Source organism: Stylophora pistillata, chromosome 7 (genome assembly GCF_964205215.1).
Source record: "Stylophora pistillata chromosome 7, jaStyPist1.2, whole genome shotgun sequence".
In the NCBI taxonomy this organism is placed as follows: Eukaryota; Metazoa; Cnidaria; class Anthozoa; order Scleractinia; family Pocilloporidae; genus Stylophora; species Stylophora pistillata.
The window spans coordinates 10203156-10225363 of NC_142525.1; the positions used below are offsets into that span (position 1 = coordinate 10203156).

At 38.8% G+C, this 22208-nt stretch overlaps 2 protein-coding genes across 8 annotated transcripts in view; both read left to right on the forward strand.

Annotated features, from left to right (window-relative positions):
- Window positions 1-19952, forward strand: part of LOC111344551 (uncharacterized) — a 30769-nt gene extending 10817 nt beyond the window's left edge. For 3 of the 5 annotated variants that reach the window (XM_088726529.1, XM_088726532.1, XM_088726533.1), the window contains 6 exons: window positions 1240-2295; window positions 5355-5774; window positions 6688-7350; window positions 8692-8814; window positions 9960-10082; window positions 17589-19952. In XM_088726529.1, the coding sequence (XP_088582655.1) occupies window positions 1240-2295; window positions 5355-5774; window positions 6688-7350; window positions 8692-8814; window positions 9960-10082; window positions 17589-19723 (4520 nt within the window). In that variant the 3' untranslated portion in view covers window positions 19724-19952. The remainder of the gene's footprint in view (window positions 1-1239; window positions 2296-5354; window positions 5775-6687; window positions 7351-8691; window positions 8815-9959; window positions 10083-17588) is intronic. The other 2 variants (XM_088726530.1, XM_088726531.1) reach the window with 2 other exon arrangements.
- The window catches only part of LOC148726563 (RYamide receptor-like), a 139792-nt gene that overhangs the window by 87389 nt on the left and 30195 nt on the right, over window positions 1-22208 (forward strand). The gene's annotated exons all lie outside the window — the stretch shown is intronic.

The following is a 22208-nucleotide window of genomic DNA, read 5'->3' on the forward strand; positions in this document are numbered from 1 at the left end:
ACATCTAGTTTGATGTACGTATCTCATCTAACAATAAGATTTTATCAATTTACCAGAAAGATATTACAGCATCGATAGGTTTTTTACTGTTCTGATGATAATCTTTATCCATTGTGTACATTGATGTACAAATATATTTGATTTATTTATTATTGAAAAGGGACACGGTAGCCCATTCATTAAAATTTTGCTCAAACTTGTTGTAATTGCCATTTATGGAGACTTCTTAGGCTTCACATTGTACATGGAAAATTCCTGTCATCCATTTAACAGTCCATTTGTAATGTAAAATAAATGCACAGCTCAATGAAGAAGGTCTTGCTTTCATCTTTAAACCGCTAAAAGTCTTAATTAATTTTGAACTGAAGCACTTTTATTTGATGTCATCTGATTTTCTTTGTCCTGATGCTTAAAACCAATGTCTTTGTAGTCAAAATCCACAAATCCAAGAAACTCGCACCTTTACTAGAGATTCACTAAAGGCAAAGGTACATAAACAAGTTAAATATACAGAACAGGAAAGCGAAGCGAAATAGAAATAAAACAGGCAAAATGACGGACAAAATAACGAAACTTAGAAGATTATGTGGCGACTACGACGACTAAAACATAATGACAACGGTGACAAGAAGACTACGGCAGAAGAAGCTATACCAAACAATAGAAACAATGCATAAAAAATGAACACGAAAATATAAAATGTGAGGTAACCAAAAATGACTGGCGAACCTAATAAAATAAGAAATATACGCGGAACAACTGTAAATGGAAAATATTTGTACAAAAGGCGTGAATTTGTAAAGGAATGTGAATCACCGTGACTACAGTCTTATGGTTGATGAAAATGATGATGATAAGGATAACGTTAATGATGATGATGATGATGATGATGATATTGATAATACAGCTTTAATCTTCAAGGAGACGCCTTTCACCATGTCTACTGATGAACTCTCTCTCCTATAAACTACATTACATAAATTATTCAATAATGATGCTCAGATAAAACTCCTTGAGTTTGTCACTACAATTTTTTTGGTTTTTTTTGGTGATCCGAAAAAAAAGGGGGTTTAAAAGAGGTAGTCATCTGTAAGGACTCCGGTAAAAAGTAGGCACAAGTTTGTAATTATGTTAAAAAATGCAACAATTAAAGAAGTCTTAGGTGTACATGGCAGGTGCACAGATAGTTTGAGAGCTTTATTGTATTGGATTGTAAATGTGGTTCTTGTTTGGATTTAGATGATGAAAACCAAACAGTGGAGGAAGAGCAAAGGAGACAAGAGGAAGAGGAAAGAAATTCGAAGAAAGAGGTGGAAAGAAGGAGGGTAGAAGAAGTTAAGATGAAGCAGGGGGAAAAAGAGAAAAACTGGAAAAAAGAAGAAGAAAGGCAGAGGAAGGAAGAGGAAGAGAGTAAAATAAAGGAGAACGAAAAGAGAAAGAGAAAAGAGGAAGAAGAAAAGCGAAGGAAGGAAGAGGAAGAGAGTGCGAAGAAGGAGAAAGAAGAAAGGAAGAGGAAGGAAGAGGAAGAGAGTAAAATAAAGAAGGAAGAAGAGAGAAAGAGGAAAGAAGAAGAAGGAAAGAGAAGGAAGGAAGCGGAAGAGGGTTCGAAGAAGGAGGAAGAAGAAAGGAAGAGGAAGGAAGAGGAAGAGGGTGCGAAGAAGGAGGAAGAAGAAATGAAGATGAAGGAAGAGGAAGAGAGTAAAATAAAGAAGGAAGAAGAGAGAAAGAGGAAAGAAGAAGAAGAAAAGAGAAGGAAGGAAGAGGAAGAGAGTACGAAGAAGGAGGAAGAAGAAAGGAAGAGGAAGGAAGAGGAAGAGAGTAAAATAAAGAAGGAAGAAGAGAGAAAGAGGAAAGAAGAAGAAGAAAAGAGAGGGAAGGAAGAGGAAGAGAGTACGAAGAAGGAGGAAGAAGAAAGGAAGGGGAAGGAAGAGGAAGAGAGTAAAATAAGGAAGGAAGAAGAGAGAAAGAGGAGAAAAGAAGAAGAAAAGAGAAGGAAGGAAGAGGAGGAGAGTGCGAAAAAGGAGGAAGAAGAAAGGAAGAGGAAGGAAGAGGAAGAGAGTAAAATAAAGAAGGAAGAAGAGAGAAAGAGGAGAGAAGAAGAAGAAAAGAGAAGGAAGGAAGAGGAGGAGAGTGCGAAGAAGGAGGAAGAAGAAAGGAAGAGGACGGAAGAGGAAGAGAGTAAAATAAAGAACGAACAAGAGAGAAAGAGGAAAGAAGAAGAAGAAAAGAGAAGGAAGGAAGAGGAAGAGAGGATGACGAAGGTAGAAGAAGAGAAAAACAGAGAACAAGGAACAGGTTAGAAAAAGCGAAGTCAAACTTGCAGGTGACATTCTTGTTTTAATTTAACAGGATACTTTTCTTACAATACATACAATCTCTCACAACACATTACTTACAGTACATCTCTTGACAATACATTACTTACAATGATCAGCTTACACTGAACTTACTTTGCTAACCTGGATCAAATACTACATATATCTTATCAGACGTTTTGTTTTGTAGTATCGCTGAGTATTTTTACGAGTTGTGCCGTATTTTGACTCGCCCTACGGGCTCGTCAAAATACAAATAACGAGTAAACATACTCAGCGATACTACACAACAAAACGTCTAATAAGTTATATATTATCCAAAACGCCAAACTGTTATTTCAGTGCGGGCGAATTTCGCGGATATTTATTTACGGGGAGTGCGTGACAGAAGTACGAGAAGCGGAACGGAATTGGCGCGTTGTTGTGTTGCTGTTTCTATTTTCTTCATTAAATGAAGAAATTTTCTGGTCGCCAAGCTGTTTTTCTTCGTTCGATTCATCTAATGAACTTGGATCTGTATTTGCCAACCATTCTGACTCTTCGTCGTCGGATATATGATTCAAATTGTCCGCCATTTGTTTTTGTTTTTTTCGTAACTACAGTCCAATTCTTCGCTTGCGCGATGCGGGAAAACCTGTGCAACCGGTAGTCTACAATAGACGAGTACAAATACCGGGTGATATTTGTACTCGTCTAGGTGTAGTTGGATAATAAATTCTTATATTCCTAACATCAAGTTCATTATTAAAACCATTTTTAAAAGAATCGCACAGCATACTTTCAAAATGCGATCGAAAGGTTATTGCATAGCACATGTTGCAAGCTGTGGACAAATTTTTAAGTTAAGGTGGCTCTTACTAGTTTCCTCGCGCGGGGAACAGATAACTCTTGCGTCACGCGCGAGAGAAACGTGCGATAGAAGCGCGAGATTAAAACACGAAAATTTACAACAAAGATGGCGGCGCAAAGATTTTTTCCTACTTTTGTGGGAAGTTTACCTAAGAGTGTGTATTTGATGTGTTGAGCGGCTACTGTGAATGCAGGAGATAGAAACTAAAATGAAAAGGCGATTTCCGAAGAAGTAAAGGTTGCTTTACTTCACATCTAAAAGAAATAGTCAACCGATATGAAATCTTGCGACGGCGAAAAAAGAACTCAAGTGAAGGATAATCTACCTGAGGAGGAAGAAGACTTTGAAACTTAAAAGAAAAAAATATGATATAGCCAGAAGTCGTGTGTAGGATTTTTAAGATGAGCCCGGGAGGCAGTCTTTGACAGCTGTTTAATGATTTTCTTAGCAGTAAACGCCTTTAAATATCAGATCGTAAGCGCTCGCGCGAGCACATGAAATTGTCAGCGGTAGCTACAACAGATGATGAGCGAATGTCGATCTTACGGATTCCAGATTTTTAAATGCGCGAAAACGCGCGTGGAAATTGCTATACTAACGAAAGCTATAGCATGAAAACAAGTTCGGTGACCCCTTCTTTTTATTGTTCCAATATGATAATAACGTCCAAAGGAATCATCAGAAAAAAAAACTAGAAAGTTCTACGGAAGGAAATTTGCGATGTGTAAAAATTGCCTTTTTTCTAGATTTTCTGAAATTCCGCTCCGTAGAATTTTTTAAAAATCTTTGTGCATTTTCCTTTTCAAGTGCCAAAAGCAATCGCTGAAAAAAATCACGGGGTGACCGGGTTAATTTTCGAATTTTTAAGCCACAAGCTAAAAAATGCGTCTGAATAAGCCTATGAAAGCGTTGCCCTGGAAACTGCTCGTGACGAAATGACACCTATTTTTGGATAATCAATGATCTTATTATAACTTCAGAGCTGAGCAAAGAGTTTCCAGCAATCTGATTGGTCGAGCGGTTCCTTATATGATGCTATATCAACCGCTCTACGCGGTTTATATAAAACGTTAAAATAAAATGTTAATAAAAAGTTACTAAAATGTTATGATTTTTTAGAAATTTCTCTGTTGTTCAGCTCTGAAATTATACTAAAACAATTATTCGCTTCAGGTTCGGTGAATATTGTCGAACAATCCCCTCGACTTCGTCTCGGGGATTATTCGACGATATTCACCTCGCCTTTGGCGAATAATTTTTAAATATAATTCAACCTCGTAGTGTTTAACTGGCCTTGGTCATTCTTTCTGTTGTATTCTTTCAAAGTTACAAACCATCTAAAAGATGAAAACCGGTACGAGTCACCTTAATGCTTATGTTATTCCCTTTCTCGTGGAAGGTATTCATTTGGCACCTTTTGTCGGCCATGTGAAATTCCAGGGATTTAATATGTTAAAGAAAACTACCGGTTCTTTCAAAAGACTCCTCATACTTTCATGATGGTTTGCATCAGTGTCATGGCCATCGAAATTTCATGTACACCTTTCGAAAGCCGTTAAGCTGAAATTCCAAACAAAATACTTTTTTTGTTAAAGCTATCTGGTCAAGCGCGCATGTAGAGCTCCAATTTTGAATTTGACTTCAGACTTTGGTTACGAAGAGGCAATGTACAACCAACTGTCTGAGGGATTCATCATTATGCATAATTAATAGAGTGTGCCAACTAGAGAAGCTATTATACGTGACTGAACTAAAAAGTTGCTTCTGTAAAATGAAGCTGAATTCGTAAAAACCCATACTTTCTCGACAAGGACAATCTTACTGTCATCTGGAACAATATGAGCAGATGGAGACTGACAATAAAAGTAATGTTTTTGTCACGTTTCCATTTAGTCTATAAATCTTTCAAACCAGATCATCCGAGTCAGATAATGAAGATTATACACGCTAAACAGAGTATGCAGATCTAGTCGGAATTTAGCTATAATTTGATTAAAAAACCTGTTCTTTTATTTTTTTCTCCTTTAAAAATGGCACCCTGCGTCACCTACGTAATACTCTGGCACTACATTTGTCACATGACACGTTATGATTAATATTCATCCCAACTCATGAATAAAATCCGTCCTAGTCCAGCCCGGATTACTACAATTGTCCTTACTGAACTGTGATGTGATCAAACTGTTTAGGTACTGTTACTGAAGAACATATTACAAGAGTCAAAGTCATCCCACCATGTCTGAGTGATGCACAAAGAGAAGAATTTGTAAAATTTTTTCTGCTAGATGTATCTCTGTTTGCAAAGAACAACAGGACGTCGCTCGATACAGGATTACACGCCCTGATTGAGCATATACAAGATGTTTACAACGTTTGCGTAGGAAAATTAGGGATTGGATGTTTAGAGATAACAGTACAGTGCCCCACCCTGGACAGCCTTGAACGTCTATGGAGTGACACTCGTTCTGGTTGCATCGACAAGTTTGCTGAGAAATTCCTAGTGACCAGCACATTCAAGACGAAACTTGGCGTGGAAAATATGACGCTTAAAGTCGAAATCAAAGAAGAGGATTACAAGGCATGTAGGGAGTCTTTTAATCCACATTTAGGTGAGTATTTAATTTAATGCCATACAGGGTTCGACATTCACGGTAACTAGCCATCGGCTGGTAGAAATTCAGCTTTGGCTGGTGGCCCCTCTGGCTAGTACACAGATTGAAACTGACCGAGCTAGGTCTGCATTTCATGATGGAAACAAACACTATCACTTTTCCCGGAATTTCATTGTGGATGTATCATCTCACCGGGCACATGCTATTCAGCTTGTAAGCAACTTTAGTCTTTTGACTTTTCGCCGTGCGGCACGCGAATGGGTAATTGAACATGCTATTATGTTGAAATAAATATTTGACATCCAAAAGAGCGTTTTCTGAAAGCACACATCAGTGTTCTTTTTTGTTACGAAATTAATAGAACAGAACATGAGCTTCCTGATAAAGTCACGCATAAAATCGTGCAGCACTGTGAAGGGATAACATTTCATTCAGCGTGAAAACTAATGGGTGATTTGCTTTCGTATGCTTACTTACAAAACTTACCACTACAGAAATAATTAGATAAGAACGATTTATTTCCTTTGACGTTTAAATCAGCTTTCTCCAACTATCGAATCTCGACAACGACAGTTTCAGGATTGTTTGAAGTTGTTTTGCTTTAGAAACATTTGTGCGGCGCCTGGCTGTGAAGATTAGTCTCGAATCGTTTCACTCTCTCCAATTTCTCTCTCCTTTCCTTGACGGTCGATCGCGTTTGAAAAAAACTTTAAAAAACCATCTACGGCTTTTTCTTTATCAAGTGGACAAAATAGTTCTCTTTCGATGTTGTTCCTTGCTCCAAAGGATCCACAAAATGCCACCACTATTTAAAACCATTCTATTTCTCAACTGGTTCTCGGGAGTTTTGTTTTCTTCCCCCTCAAATGGTTTTCGTTTACAGTACTTAATGTCAACCCATGTTTAATAGGTAATTCTGTTAAAGTCGACAGCTTCATAGCTACGGTTACATCGCCATTTGCATCTACGAAAGAAATGACCAACTATGCAAGGCTATGCCGCCTCCTGGTTGATGTTGGATCCCAAGTGCTGCGGTCCACTTTTGATAATATACATCCACCAGCGACTCTACAGATAGTTTTGGGAAGTACATCTGTGCATCACGCCACATTACAATCACTGTATAGAGGGAGGAAGAAAGTGCTCAATCCCACGCGATGGGGGAAGTTGTATCCTACTCACTCACCCGTGTCCTCTGCAACCTTCGACATCACACTTCTAACGGTGCTGCTTAGAAACATCTGTGGTTTGAGCCCTCCTGCCACAGGATGGGATCGCCTTCCCCCAGCTGCAAACATAAGCATCGCAGATGACATCGCCAGAGTGCGGTTTTACAGAAACACCGTATACGGCCATGCCTCTCAAGCTTCTGTGGATGACATAAACTTCGGTTCTTATTGGCAGGAAATACGAGAAGCATTGGTGAGACTGGGAGGAGCTCACTTTCGAGCAGATATCGACAATCTTGAGTACGACTGCATGGATCCGGATATCGAAGAGCATTATCGTGAGCTGATGAAACAGTGGAAGAAAGACGACGAAAATATCAAAGACAAACTTGAAGAAATTGAAGGTAAGAAAAATGTTTTCTGGTGCCCTATGGATGAAACAAAAGGTTACAGAAAAATGTACTTTCAGTTTACACGGCAGGGTTAAGGCTAGCTCCGCGTATATTCATTCGGTTTAATCATGTAAGCTGGACGTTTAATTTATTATTAGCATGGAATAGTAGCACATAGTGCCATAGTAGATAAACCCAAAAAATGCACCTCAATTTCACTGTAGGCCATTTTGTGTGACTCCAGTGTCTCTGACCTTTGATAACTGAACCTTTTTAAGAACGATCCTACCCAATCTGTAGTTTGCATGTGTATATTTGTAATGTGTAGTTTGCATCTGTATGTTTGCATCCTACTCAATCATGTAGTTTGCACCTTTTTAAGAACGGTCCAACTCAATCTGTAGTTGATGTGGGCTATCAGGCACGGAACGTGAAATATAACCTTTATTTGTTATTATTATTGCAGAAAAAACGTCTAGATGCCCAGATATCCCAAACAAGGATTGGGCGGCAAGCCGTAACCAATCAATGCAACGACCAAAGTCCTTACAATTAAAATTCCTATAGTAATTCCTAATCATGAAACCCTAATAATGAAAGTCCTAAACTTAATTGCTATGTGGTAAAAACCTCAATCAAAATACTAAAGGTTCCATACGTCGCTATCGAAACGCTTAAATGTAAAACATCTAATATCCCTTATTTCAATCTTAAAGCGCCTCGCCATATTGAGTGAACTATGGCAATTCCTAATCGTAAAAGCCTTAGTCCTAAACGTGATTACTATTTAGTAAAATTCTCAATCTAAATACTAAAAGTTATGTAACATCGCTATGATTACGCTTAAATGTGTTAAAACATCTAATATCCCTTATCTCAAAATCTTAAAGTGCCTCGAAATATTGAGTGAACTTGTGATGACTGACTTCTGTATCTGCATAGCTGTTGTGTCGCTCTCATCTCCCACTAGCTCTTTAAGCGCCTTTCTAACATTTCTTGAATAACCTCTGAGTATATCAACAATAATGATATATTGTGTCACCCGATAATGAGGGTATCTCTGTTCAAGCTCCCAGCGTAGTGGCCCACACTTTGCTGCTTTTTCGGCAGCTTTCTCCTCCCTGTAATAATAATTGCGCCATAATAACTGATGTGATGTGATGTGATGGTGATAATGATGATGATTATTATTATTATTATTGATACTTGGCGAAATTATCTGAAATTAAAGTTGAATTTGATCTATTTGGAATCGACAAGTTATCGATATACATATCATTGATTTATCTAAACCTAACTGAATCTGTGATGTAAATGTGCTCATGAAATTGTATACCTTTCATACATTTTCAGATTCACTGGGAAAGATGAGACACCACCTCAAAGACACAACTGAGAAGATACAGATTGAAATGAAAGAGATGAAGGAAAAACTTGGTAGCTTGATAACAACAGCGGAAAAAAGGACAGATGAAGGTTGGTTGCTAGAAAGAGCTACACACAGAGAAACTGAATTAAGAACATCGATACCGTTCACAATGTGAATAAATTATTTACTGGATGTCGGCCAATGTAGTATATTTTGGTAATGTATTGTTGGTAATATGGTGATGTGAGACCATACCTTAGCCAGCACCTCAACTGGAAGACACAAGGTAATGTGTCGAATGAATAAAATGGCACGGAACATGAGATTTTCGTCCCTAGTTACCTCCTAGATTGAATAGTTTTCTGAGTTGCCTAATTTTAGTTTTACCTTCATTAGGGACATAATGAAGGTAACTTCCCAGAACGTTAAAGTAACCCGCATATTGCCTTCTGAAAGTCATTGATTATTTATAAGGTGATCAATTTATAAGGTGATCATCCAACCAAGACTCGCTAATTTTGTCACGTGCATGGAATACTGGAATGACGCGCTATCCATGGGTTTCATATAATATCAAACCCTTGAGTTCGATAAAGCGTCAAAGTCTGGTGAATTCAATTCTTAATATGAACAACAAGAACTTGACACTCGAAAACGATAACAGCACTCAGCATACGGCCTCATGCTTTCATTAGTTTTCTCGTGTTTGGAAACCCTGATGAAACCCTGGCACTCATTTTTGAAATAGCTCGTATAAACAAACACAATCCTTGTTCCGCTCCTAGTGTAGAGTATTTCATTGTACATAGGAAGATATTTGAATGAGGGTCGCCCGAGTGAATTGGGTCAGGATAAGGTGTACGTGGCTCTTTTCCATTTCGCGAGTAAAACACCTGAACGAAAACTCTCACTTTATTGTGGGCGGGCCACTGGTTTTCTCAAACTTTTTTCTTTTTTTCTTGATGAAACTGACCATGTAACATAGAAGGCAAAAAAGTGTTCGTTGGTTTTCGTTAGTTCATCCAGTCTCGCTTTTTACCAACAAAAACTCTTACTCAGACTATCAGCTTTATTGATATCCTTATTTATTTCATGAGTAAATTGCTTCACGACAGAGTTTTTCTGTCACGCCGCTTGTAGGAAAAAAAATAGAGAAAGGGGAAAGGATCTACCGTTATTTAGTTAACTTTCGTTTTTATGAATAAAGTAACTCTCACTCAGACTAATAGTTCTAGTCCTATTCTATCGTCAGATACCACGAAAGGGTCCCATGAGAAAATGTTCAGCGAAATTGCAAAGTTGGACAATGAACTGAAAGAGGTGAAGGAAAAGCTGTGTACTTTGGCAGCCCCAGTGGCAGAAAGCGAGGATGAAGGTCAGTTGAATTATTGCGTTCGATAGAACGCACTCCTAAAGCTGAAGGAACTGAGATTTTCTTAGAAAACTGGTGGACCGATCTTGAGACTCCAATTTGTACTCCCCACAAATTACGTTAGGGGCAAACACGAAGCTACTCCAAACATGCGCGCACCACCGCACAGCACTTTCGTTTCTCGATCATCGCTGGATTAGTTAAGTTCTGAACTAGTAGCGCTACGCAATTTGCTGGACGTAAAGTCAACAAAACAACGATCTGAGCATGATAACTTCTACTGCTTGGGTTTCATACACGTAAGTTACGTTTTTACTTCTAACAGCTGTTTTTTTTTTTTTTTTTTGCTTTTCCGATTTCTCCAAATTGAAGCTTTTGCATAGTTACGCGTTACAATCAGGGGTGTCATTAGGTGAAAGCAATTTTTGGTACTTATCTTTTACTCACTGGATAAGGAGCTTGGGCCACCCCTTGACTAAATAGCAGACACGTACAACCACGCCAGATTCTACAGTCAACTGTGAACTCAAATGCACTCGATAAGCCGTGCTCACTTTTAGTAAAGTAAAAGTTGTTCTGCTTATTGTCTCGTCGTCATTAGACAGATATTAAACGTCTCCTCTACCTTACAGAGAAGTCATCTTTTCCCAGGGAAAGTCATTTTTCCGATTTATGGAACAGTCTCGGCAGTGTGCTTTTGTTTCCTTCAATAAATTAAGTGTGGTGCGAAGGCCACAACTGGTCATCACAATTTCATTACAATTGCCGTTCTAAAATTGCTTCTACTTTAATCAGGCACAGATCCATACCGATACTATCAAACTAGAGGCGAACAAAACGCGCATAAAAAAACCTCTCAAATGAAGAACTCACGAAAGACCAGATTAATTTACTGGCAAAACAGCTTAAATTCATTCCCAACACCCGCTACAAAACAAAAAGAGATCAGACAACAACTATTGGGTGACTTTGATCAGTTCGCAAGCAGAATGCGTCTGATTTACATAGGGGAGGACAAAAAAAACCATCCCTGCCACGTCAAATCTACATGGATACCACCAAGACTTAGGGCCTGATTACATGAGCCGAGGTGGCCCGGTTGGCCGGGCTGATTTCTTTTGTTTTCACGCCTTGGCGAACACCAAAACAAAAGAAATCAGCCAGGCTAACAGGGCCAGCCCGGCTCATGTAATCAGGCCCTAAAATCAGTAGCCCTTGAAAGCTATTTAGAAGAGGTTAAAAGTGACCTTTCAGAAATAGAAATTACAAAGCCAAAAGATAATTTGCTTTCGGCCGAACGCAAGGCGCTGAGGGCCTTGAAACGTGACTCTGAGTTACATCTCAAAAAGGCCGACAAAGGAACAACAACCGTTGTCATGAACAAACGCGACAAAATTTTGCCGTTCCTTTCCGAATCGACAGCCATTCTTTCAATCTTCCTTTCGTGATGCCAGGACAGTTACCACTAAGAATTTTAATCTTTTCCTCGGAAGAAAAAAACGCAGATTCCAGAGTTGTATGGTCAGACATGGAGTGTTTCTGGTGTTTACCGAGAAACGTTGACCCGATAGCCTCGTCCTGAAACTGTAACTCCGCGGACCCTTTGCATTGCAGACACAAATGCGATAAGGGCTATTAACCGCCGAACTTTAAAAGTCCCAAACGAGTGATCTTGAGGCTTCCTGGCAGAAAAAAAACACTTCCAAACAAGTAATGAACTATTGATCTTCATTCGGAGCTGATTTTTTTTTGAAGACTGACTACTGGGGACAGATTCTAGAGGCAATATATTTAAACTACATTCGTAACGGCTATGTAAATGCCACAGGAACCCATTACCTTAGAAACCCGAAACAACACATATTTAAGATGGTAAGCCTGTGGTTCGTTTGAGCTTTTTTACGGGACTGACTTAAAGGGAATGTACGGTCTAGAAAAAGTTTACCTCAGTTAGAAGACTTTTTCCGCAGGAGTTCGAAAATAACTGCCATTTTGTCCAGTTTGCTTTGTAGTAGCGATAAGAGGGCTTTGAAGTTTTCTTTTTTTACAACTTTCATGGTTAGAAAAACGCTATCTTGAATATTACGTCAGTTTTGGCGTAGCAATAGTCAAACTTTGTTCAGCGCTTTGTCCTTATTGACCTGTTTGACCTTTGTGAAAATAGTTTCTGATACCCCTAAAAGTTGAAATGAGGTGAACTGTCGTGTGGTTGAATGTCAAAATACATACTAATATTCAAAAGGAAAACTTGTAAGCTTTGATATGCTACGGGATAGTGAAATATTAAAGAAAAGTTTCCCGACAAAAATAACCCGCGAGGACGGTTTGTCAAACCCTGCAAAACCTCAGAACTGCCAAAACGAAGACTTCCAGCGAGATATACAGGCATGTAAGTTTTCCTTGTTAATACTCGCTTCGAACTGAAAGCTTTGCTTACCTTTTGCATATTCAACACAAATTTCAGTTATTTATTCTATGAATTTTTCAAACCCTTTTATTGTAAGCGAATAAATTGAAGCTCGAAATGGTGGTACAAATTGGTAAATTCTCAGTCGCCACCGTCGACCCAAGCCCATTTTCAACATCGTGCGCTTTTCCAAGCAGTGTAGAAGTACATCTTGTCTTTCCTAAGTCTGTTGTGAGTTCACCGGGTAAATTTTCTTTACTCCGTCAGTCGCATTCTCCTGCGAAAAAAGGCTGTTCCGAAAACGCGGAGTGCGGAGTCTAAGAAACAAAATTAAAATAAAAAATTAAAAGAATAATTAAATACATAAATAAACTAGAAAAAGAAATTTACAAAATCAAAATAATAATCATTAAAAAATTCACCGCCTGAAGTGGACTGTTCATATGGTATATTTAACTGAAGATTTTCATAGTTAGCAGTTCACTTTTACGGAAAAAAAAAGTTAAGAACAGTCCAGTTGTGACCATGTCTATCTAGAAAATGTAAGAAATTACACCTACGGTTATGCTGGAAGCCGTACTGCCTCAAAACAATCTCAAGCTTTGCTTTCCAAAACTAAACTGACCGTGTGAATTAACTCTTAAACCATTCTCACAACTTGTCAACTGCTCGTCCTAAAGTTCTCGTAAAGTTCAAACTAAAACCTTGAAAGATACTCAGCGCTGAAAAATCGTAAGATAAAAAATGTAGATTGACAAATACAGAAACAAGTCAATACACAGGTGAAGTTACAATTTGAGAAGGCTGTTCCGAAAACGCGGAGTGCGGAGTCTGAAAAAATTAAAAAACTAAAAAATTAATAAAAGAATAATTAAATACATAAGTAAATTAGAAATAGAAGTTTAAGAAATAAAGATAATAATTATTAAAACATTTACGCCGCCTGAAGTGGACTGTTCATATGGTATATTTAACTCAAGATTTTCATAGCTAGCAGTTCACTTTTACGGAAAAACAAAAGTGAAGAACAGTCCAGTTTTGACCATGTGTAGAAAATGGGAGAAACTACACCTTTGGTTTTGCTGGAAAGCCGTATTGCCTCGAAACAGTCTCAAGCTTTGCTTTTCAAAAATAAACTATTTAATAAAAGAAATGAAATAAAAGTATATTGTTTCATGAGAAAGCGATTTATATAATACTCGTGCTTATATAGGTAGAAAATATACATTGAAGCTTACTGTTTCTGGTCGGCGTCGTCGACATCGCTGTCAGAGCTATCAATCACCAGAGGGTGTTCCTTATCTAGCGAAAAGTTGATAACGGAATCTAAGTATATGTTACATTTTCAAAGAACCAAAAGCAATTTGACAAAAACAAAGTTTTGCAGATAAATCAGTTTACCAACCTTGCCTTTTGTGTGACATCACTAAATCTAACAGGAAAGCGAGGCCAAGGAGTTGCACGTGATTATTGGCGAGACAGGTGGTTTGGTTAGGCTGCCCTGCAGTTAAATGGCTTTTTCGGGAAAACATTTTTTTTTATAATTTAATTTCTCAAAGTGCAACTTTGCGTGTGTATTGACTTGTTTCTCTATTTGTCAATCTACATTTTTTATCTTACTATTTTTCCGCGCTGAATACCTTTCAAGTTTTTTGGTTTGAACTTTGCGAGAACTTTAGGACGCGCAGTTGACACGGTTGTGAGAATGGTTCAAGGGTTAATTCCCACGGGCAGTTTATATTTTTGGAAAGCAAAGCTTGAGATTGTTTCGAGGCAGCGCGGCTTTCCAGCAAAACCGAAGGTGTAATTTCTTGCATTTTCTAGACATGACTGTTCTTAACTTTTTTTCCGTAAAAGTGAACTGCTAACTATGAAAATCTTGAAAATATACCGTATGAACAGTCCACTTCAGGCGGCGTGAATTATCTTTTTTTCTTGAATTTCTATTTCTAGTTTATTTGTGTATCTAATTATTCTTTTATTTTTTTTAGACTCCGCACTCCGCACTCCGCACTCCGCACTCCGCACCCCACACTCCGCACTCCGCCCTCCGCCCTCCGCCCTCCGCCCTCCGCCCTCCGCCCTCCGCCCTCCGCCCTCCGCCCTCCGCACCCCACACTCCGCACTCCGCACTCCGCACTCCGCACTCCGCCCTCCGCCCTCCGCACTCCGCACTCCGCACTCCGCACTCCGCACTCCGCACTCCGCACTCCGCACTCCGCACTCCGCACTCCGCACTGCGTTTTCGGAACAGCCGCGAAAATGGCTATATGACATTTAATACATTGCCGGCAAATAAACAAGACAGACACGTTGGCGACAAATACAAATTATCCTTCGTTATGCAGGCGCCCATATTTCGCTATATCGTATCGATTGGACAAGATAAAAACAATATGAAAATATTTAATCTCTTCCAACCAACTACTTGACGTAATTATGCAGTGCTTATGCTTTCAAAAGAAATCGAAAGTTTCATTTTAACCTCAGTTATAGTGTGGTAAGCTAATGTAAACACTGTATGACAGAGGCGACTTTCTGGCGCGCGTCAAAAATAGCAAAGCTCTGCTTCTAACAAGTTGCGACATTTCAAACGGATGTTACTAAAACTGGTAACGGGGAACGGATGTCCAGCGGTAACCCAACTGAGAATTCAAAATGGCGGAGTAAACGATGTTTACAAACACTGATTTTATCGCTAGGTCGCCGCTTGCAGTGTAATTAGACGACTCGCTTTTATTTAACTATTGCTCAGGCGAAGCCACGAAGCCTAGTATTCCGAGGCGAGAATTCGAAGTCGACGTTTCTGCAATGGCTGCCACCATTTGTTCTGACGTCTCTCTTTCTTTTTCCTTCCTGAAATCTGCATCTTTTGGCAGAGTTTGGGTATGTTGGTTGTTTGCATTGCCCAACGGCATTTTTTGCAGATAAGTAGCAAGGAGGTGATATCTTAGTTTAACAGAAATGAGCTAGGAAACGTAGTAACCAGCCTAGTTATTAAAATTACTACATGCAGACATCTGCTTACCTTACCGCGAAATAACATCAGGAACATATCTTTGTATCGACCCATAAACCTCCATGTAAACAATAGAGAAATCAAACATTGACAGAACTTTTAATAACATTTAATTTAACAGGAAAACATTAGTTATGTCTTGAAGAATGTAGGCGTATGAATTCATATTCATGCTAATGCTTAATAATATTTACACTGCATTGATCATATTCAAGAGAAAGTAATTCCCATAATGGGCGTAAAAGTCATTCAGCTGTTTGCTTTACAACATTATTGACATTGCTAGGTTGTAACGGTGAAGATATTGGAGGTAAACCTCATTACCTTGCAGTACAATTACTCTTTGAATATATGAATAAATGCCGCGAGCTTGTAGTTCTGAGTTGATTGTTCAAATGTTGTGCATGAATTGTAAGATACTCACCTCTCCGAGGATTTGATTTCTATGCAACCTGCAATGTGTGTCACACAAAAACTAAATTTATGAGGCACTCAACGTTTCAAAGTAAAATCCTTCAATAAAACCTACACTTACCGTCCATGCTTTTTGCTCCGACGATCGCGTTCGAAGAGCACACACTCAAAACTAGTTGCCAGACCCTTTTAGTTCCTTTTACTCCGCCATTTTGAATTCTCAGGCGGTTTACCGCTGTACACCCGTTCCCCGTTACCAGTTTTAGTAACATCCCATTTCAAACACTGCGTTGAAAAATGAAAAATACTGCGTTGAAGCTAATTACAAGCGATAAAGATAAAAACACCATTGCAAATTTAAGGTGAATGCTGAAAGAAACAAAATTTGATTCGTAACAATTAGCCTTTTGTCTGCGTTAATATTGGCAACTAAATGTTTCTAATCAATTTTTTCGGTGTTTACACATACGAAGAATGATCTTCAAGTCAATCGTTTCTTTTCCTTTCTTCTTTTCTTGCTCGCCGCCGTTTTCCTTGTTTACATCCATTTCAGCAGGGATATAATTTGCCATGCTCGACTAAAGTTTCGTCATAACCAAGATGGCGGATTTCAATTTGAAAATGCCGATTTTTGGAACGTAATTGTTCGCTACTAAAACGCTTTTAGCTCAAATGAATAGCCAGTTAGGACAATGCAAGCAAGGAAATATTCATTAAGTCAACTTTTTTTAAACCGTATTTTCCCTTTAACTGGGGTGTTCCCAGTACTGCCAAAATGCGTTCTTTTGCTCATTGCCACTATTGTGAATTTGGGGATGAAAAATGTTTTTAGTCAAATCTGTCACAGTTTCTCCGCTACTGTGAGGCCATCTTACCTACTTCGCGGAAGCTAACAATCACAGCACCAACCTCGTAAAGCAAATAACCGTCAATTTAAAGGCAGTTTTTGGAGAAATAGCAAGAGGTGCGCTGAAGTGCGATACATTCAATGATTAGTCCTACTTGTACCGAGTTTGTAGCGAGAACAGGTTTACTTTTTTTGTCAAATGGAAGCAAGAAATGTGAAAAAAAAAATAGAGAATTAGGTGCGATTCAGAGGGATTTGCACTCTCGACAAAACGGTCCTCCAATTCATATTGAAAAATACAAAAATACAAATTGTATATCAAAACATCAGTAGCTTCAAGTTATTAAGGAAGGGTTTATCTTCCAATTCCCAGTCTTTCTAGTCCACATAGCTTGGCGTTAGGTAATAAATGGACTTGAACATTCGTCTTCGAAACGCCTCAACCAAATAGTAAGACCGCCATGCTGGAAATGTGTGAAAATAATACAACGAAATGCCTCAACCGCATAGTAGGACTGCCATGTCAGAAATGTGCGTAAAGAATGCACCGGGCACCACCTGATCAATACTCAAACTCGAGAGTGTTTAGGCAAATCATTTTATTGCCATGGGATGGACTGGGATCCGAATGGTTTTCTTTCTGCAAAACAAAAAGAGAAATTTATCGTTCAAGTAATTTATTTGGCAAAGGTGTCAAAGTCATACAACCACTTTAAATTTACAAACAAATTCCAGGCAAATATCACAATTTTCCGCATTTCTCATTCTTTTCTTATTTTTTTCTTATTCTTAATTTGTTCTCACTCACTTTGCTATTTTTAGGAATTTTCGATCCAACTGAACTTATTGACGGAATTCGCCAACTATACAAGACTCGTGAAGGATGGCTTTCACCGTTTCCATGGTGTGAAGAGTTTCAGTTTTTTATTGGCAACATTTTTACAAGGCTCAGAGTGGTCAGAAGAAAGAAAACGAGAGGAGAAGTCACTGACACATTTGTTGACATGCCGTCTATATTGGACTCCCATGAAGAGTGTTTAGCGCCGAGAGCAGTGCTGATTGAAGGAAAACCTGGCATGGGAAAAACCACCTACTGCAAAAAGTACGTCTACGACTGGGCAACAAGAAAGCAGGAATCTCAGGGCTACGGCTTAACAGCATTCAAAGCAGTGTTATTACTGAAATGTCGAGACATCCATTCTAATCTTTGGGAAGCCATTGACGATCAGCTTCTACCCCGAGACATCGATGAAGAAGTCAAACAAAAATTCTTTCAGTTTATTCGTGAACATCAGTCCAGCATTTTACTAGCACTGGATGGATTGGATGAGTTGCCTTCCAGAAAATTGCCAATGTTTTTGGAATTGATTGAAGGAAGGGTACTCCCTAGATGCCACATAGTTGCAACAGCAAGACACGAAGCTGGAAAAGAGGTGAGAAAATACTGTGACACGCTGCTCGAGATCGAGGGATTCACTCAAAAACATGTTAACGAATTTGTCATCAAATACTTTAAAGATAGGCTGGGTTTAGCCACAAAGCTCTTGAAACGGATGGACAACGATGAAAACCTGAGAGAATTGGCAGCCAATCCTCTGAACACAGGACTTCTTTGCCTATTATGCGAAGAGTTTGATGGCACACTCCCTGAAAGCAGAGCTCAACTGTACTTGGATATGGTTGAATGTGTCTTGAGAATATATAGAAAAAGGAAAGGAGAATCATTAACAAATGTAGTCATGGCAAACCTTTACAAACCGCAATTGAATCGCCTCGGGTTGGTGGCGTTGAATGGTTTACTGAACGACAAATTGGATTTTGATGAAAGTCAATTGGGAAATCATGCAGAAGAATTGACCGCATTTGGATTTCTATCAGTGCAGCCTGGTGGCAGCAAATTGAAACCAAAAGTGCACTATGCTTTCCTTCATAAAAGTTTTCAAGAATGCTTTGCAGCATTCTTTATTTGCTCTCAGATTCAAAGCAAGGAAATCACACTTAAAGAACTAGTTTCCGATGAAAGGTATTTCCATAGCCTTAAACAAGTCCTTTTGTTTTCATGCAGAATTTTAGCCATGCAAAGCGATAAACACATTGTTGCTCTTGTGGAGAGTTTAACAGGCCAAGTCAACAAAAATGAAGGCAAAGGTGCAGACGTTGTATTAGAGGCCATTATCGAATGTGAAAGAGGAGAAGATTTTTCCTCACAGTTAGCAAAATGTTTTGGATCTGGTTTGAATCTGACCAATTTGAATTTGTATGAGCAAGGGATCGTCAGTGCCAGTATTAAATCTATTTCTGAGGCAGTTAAAGTCAACAAGACTCTGACCTATTTGAATTTGGGTGGCAATCACATTAGTGATGCCGGTGCTACATCTATTGCTGAGGCAATCAAAGTCAACAAGACTCTGACCTATTTGAATTTGGGTGGCAATCACATTAGTGATGCCGGTGCTACATCTATTGCTGAGGCAATCAAAGTCAACAAGACCCTTACCAATTTTGATTTTTCTTGTAATCATATTAGTGATACCAGTGCTACATCTTTTGCTGAGGCAATCAAAGTCAACAAGACTCTGACCAATTTGAATTTGTCTGAGAATGATATCAATGATACCCGTGCTACGTTTATTGCTGAGGCATTCAAAGACAACAAGACTCTGACTGATTTGAATTTGTCTTGTAATAAAATCTGTGATGCCGGTGTTACCTCTATTGTTGAGGCAATCAAAGACAACAAGACTCTGACCAAATTGAGCTTGTCTCAGAATTTTATCGGGAAGGCCAGTGCAGCATCTATTGCTAAGGCACTCAAAGTCAACAAGACTCTGACCAATTTGAATTTGTCTGGGAATTGTATTGGCAATGCTGGTGCCAAATCTATTGCCAAGGCAATCAAAGTCAACAAGACTCTGACCAATTTAAATTTGTCTGGGAATGGTTTTAATGAGGCCTGATCCGCTACATTTATTGTTTAGGCACTCGAACTGAACAAGACTCTGACTAATTCGTTTGTCTGATAATGAAATCTGTGATGCTGGTGTTACTCTATTGCTGAGGCAATCAAAGACAACAAGACTCTGACCAAATTGAATTTGTCTCATAATGATATCGGGGAGGCCGGTGCTGCATCTATTGCTGGGGCAATCAAAGTCAGCAAGACTCTGACCGATTTGAATTTGTCTCTGAATCCTATTGGCGATGCTGGTGCCGAATCTATTGTCAGGGCAATCCAAATCAACATGACGCTGACCAAAAGTTGAATTTGTCTCGGAATGGTATTAGTGATACCCGATCCGCTACATTTATTGCTCAGGCACTCGAATTCAACAAGACTCTGACTATAATAAATGAATAATAATAATAAAAAAGCATTTATATAGCGCTAAGCTCGACTAGTTCTCCGTAGCGCTTTACAAAATTATAGACTAATTAACATAGCAATTAAATTATAAAAAATCGTAAATTAAAAAGCGTCTTTGAACAAGTATGTTTTAAGGTTCTTCTTGAAAATTGCAACAGATTCAGATGTTTTCAGGCGATATGGTAAATCGTTCCAAAGCTTGGGACCGGGAATGGAGAAAGCACGGTCACCATAGTTCTTTCGAAATGTTCTTGGAACCATCAGGAGCATTTGTGATGAGGAACGCAGTACACGAGAGCCATAATTCCTTTGATGCAACAGTTCAGCAATATACGTTGGAGCTAAGCCATGTAGACCTTTATAGACAAGTAGAATTATTTTGAAGATAATGCGATACTTAACAGGTAGCCAATGAAGTTTCTTTAATGCAGGTGTAATATGTTCCCATTTCTTTGTCAAAGTAATAACTCGCCTTGCAGCGTTCTGTATAGACTGTAGCTGGTTAATCATATAGTCAGGTAGTCCATAGAGAAGGGAATTGCAATTATCCAATTTAGATGTAATGTAAGCATGAATCACAATTTCAGCAATTTCCGGACTGAGATATTCTCGTATCTTACTTATGTTCCTTAGGTGATAGTACGAAGCTTGACAGACTTTTTTTAACTTGCTCATCCATTATTAGATGTTGATCGAAAAACACTCCTAAGTTTCTTGTAGATTGAGCTGGGCTAATCTTTTCATCACCGACTTCAAAAAAATTGAGTACAAGAGATTGACGAAGCCTGGAACTGATGAGTAACAAATCGGCTAACGATTCGGAAACCTGGAACTGATGAGTAACAATTCGGTTTTATCTTGGTTGAGCTTCAAGCCGTTCAATATCATCCATGAATAAATGTTTTACACACAATTCAACTTTAGATTTAACTGTTGTCCATCTTGCGAACTTGACAAGAAAGACACAAATTTGCGTGTCATCAGCGTATAAATGATATTGTAGATCATAGCTCTTAATAATATAAGCTATCGGAGAAGTATATAGTACATACAATAATGGGCCCAAAACAGATCCTTGTGGAACGTCATGTACCCATTTGCGTAACGTTGACTTACAGTTTTCAATTTGTACAAACTGTCGACGGTCCATAAGATAAGACTTAATCCATTGGATTACTTTTCCTTCTACACCAAATCTTTGCTCTAGTCTTGACAACAGTATAGAATGGTCAACCGTATCGAGGGCCGCAGATAAGTCTAATGGTAGCAAAACAATAGAATGGTTTGTATCAACAGCGCGTAGGATATCATTCTGCACTTTAACTAAGGCGGTTTCTGTAGAATGGAAAACTTTATAGGCAGATTGGAACATCTCACCCAAGTGGTGCTTCGTTATGTAATCGGTAAGTTGAACCGCCACAGACTTTTCAATGATTTTAGAGACAAGGCTTAGGTTAGATACTGGTCTAAAATTAGCAAACTGGTTGTGATCAGCATCGGGCTTCTTTTGGAGAGGAGAGAGAGTAGCAATCTTGAGGGATTTAGGTACAGTAGCTGTATCGAGTGACATGTTAACTATCTTCGTAATAACTGGGAGTAGCACTTTCACGCACGATAGATGGGATAGGATCTTAACAGCAAGATTTATTAGAAGATTTGGCGGCGTACTCCACAATGTGCTTTTCTGTTACCTCAACGAAATCACAGAATGACGTTGAAATTTCAGTAGGTAGCTCCAAAGTGAGACCATTCTTGATTGCATCTTGTTTAGCAAACAGTGAATGGTGGACTTTGTCAATCTTCTCCGAGAAGAAATCAGCAAATGAATTGGCCAGCGCTGCGTTGTCATGACAGAAAGGATACCTCTTGGGAGTTGATTTCTGCAAGAACTTATTTACGGTAGAAAATAACACCTTTTGATCAGATGAGTGCTGTTCGATAATAGATGAATAGTAATCAGATTTTAGTCTGGGAGTGACATTAACAACAACATCACACTGGTTTACATAACGCAGATGATCAGACGGCAATCTTGTCAGGCGCCACTTCGTTCAAGGTTCCTTCTAATTCTCTTCTGC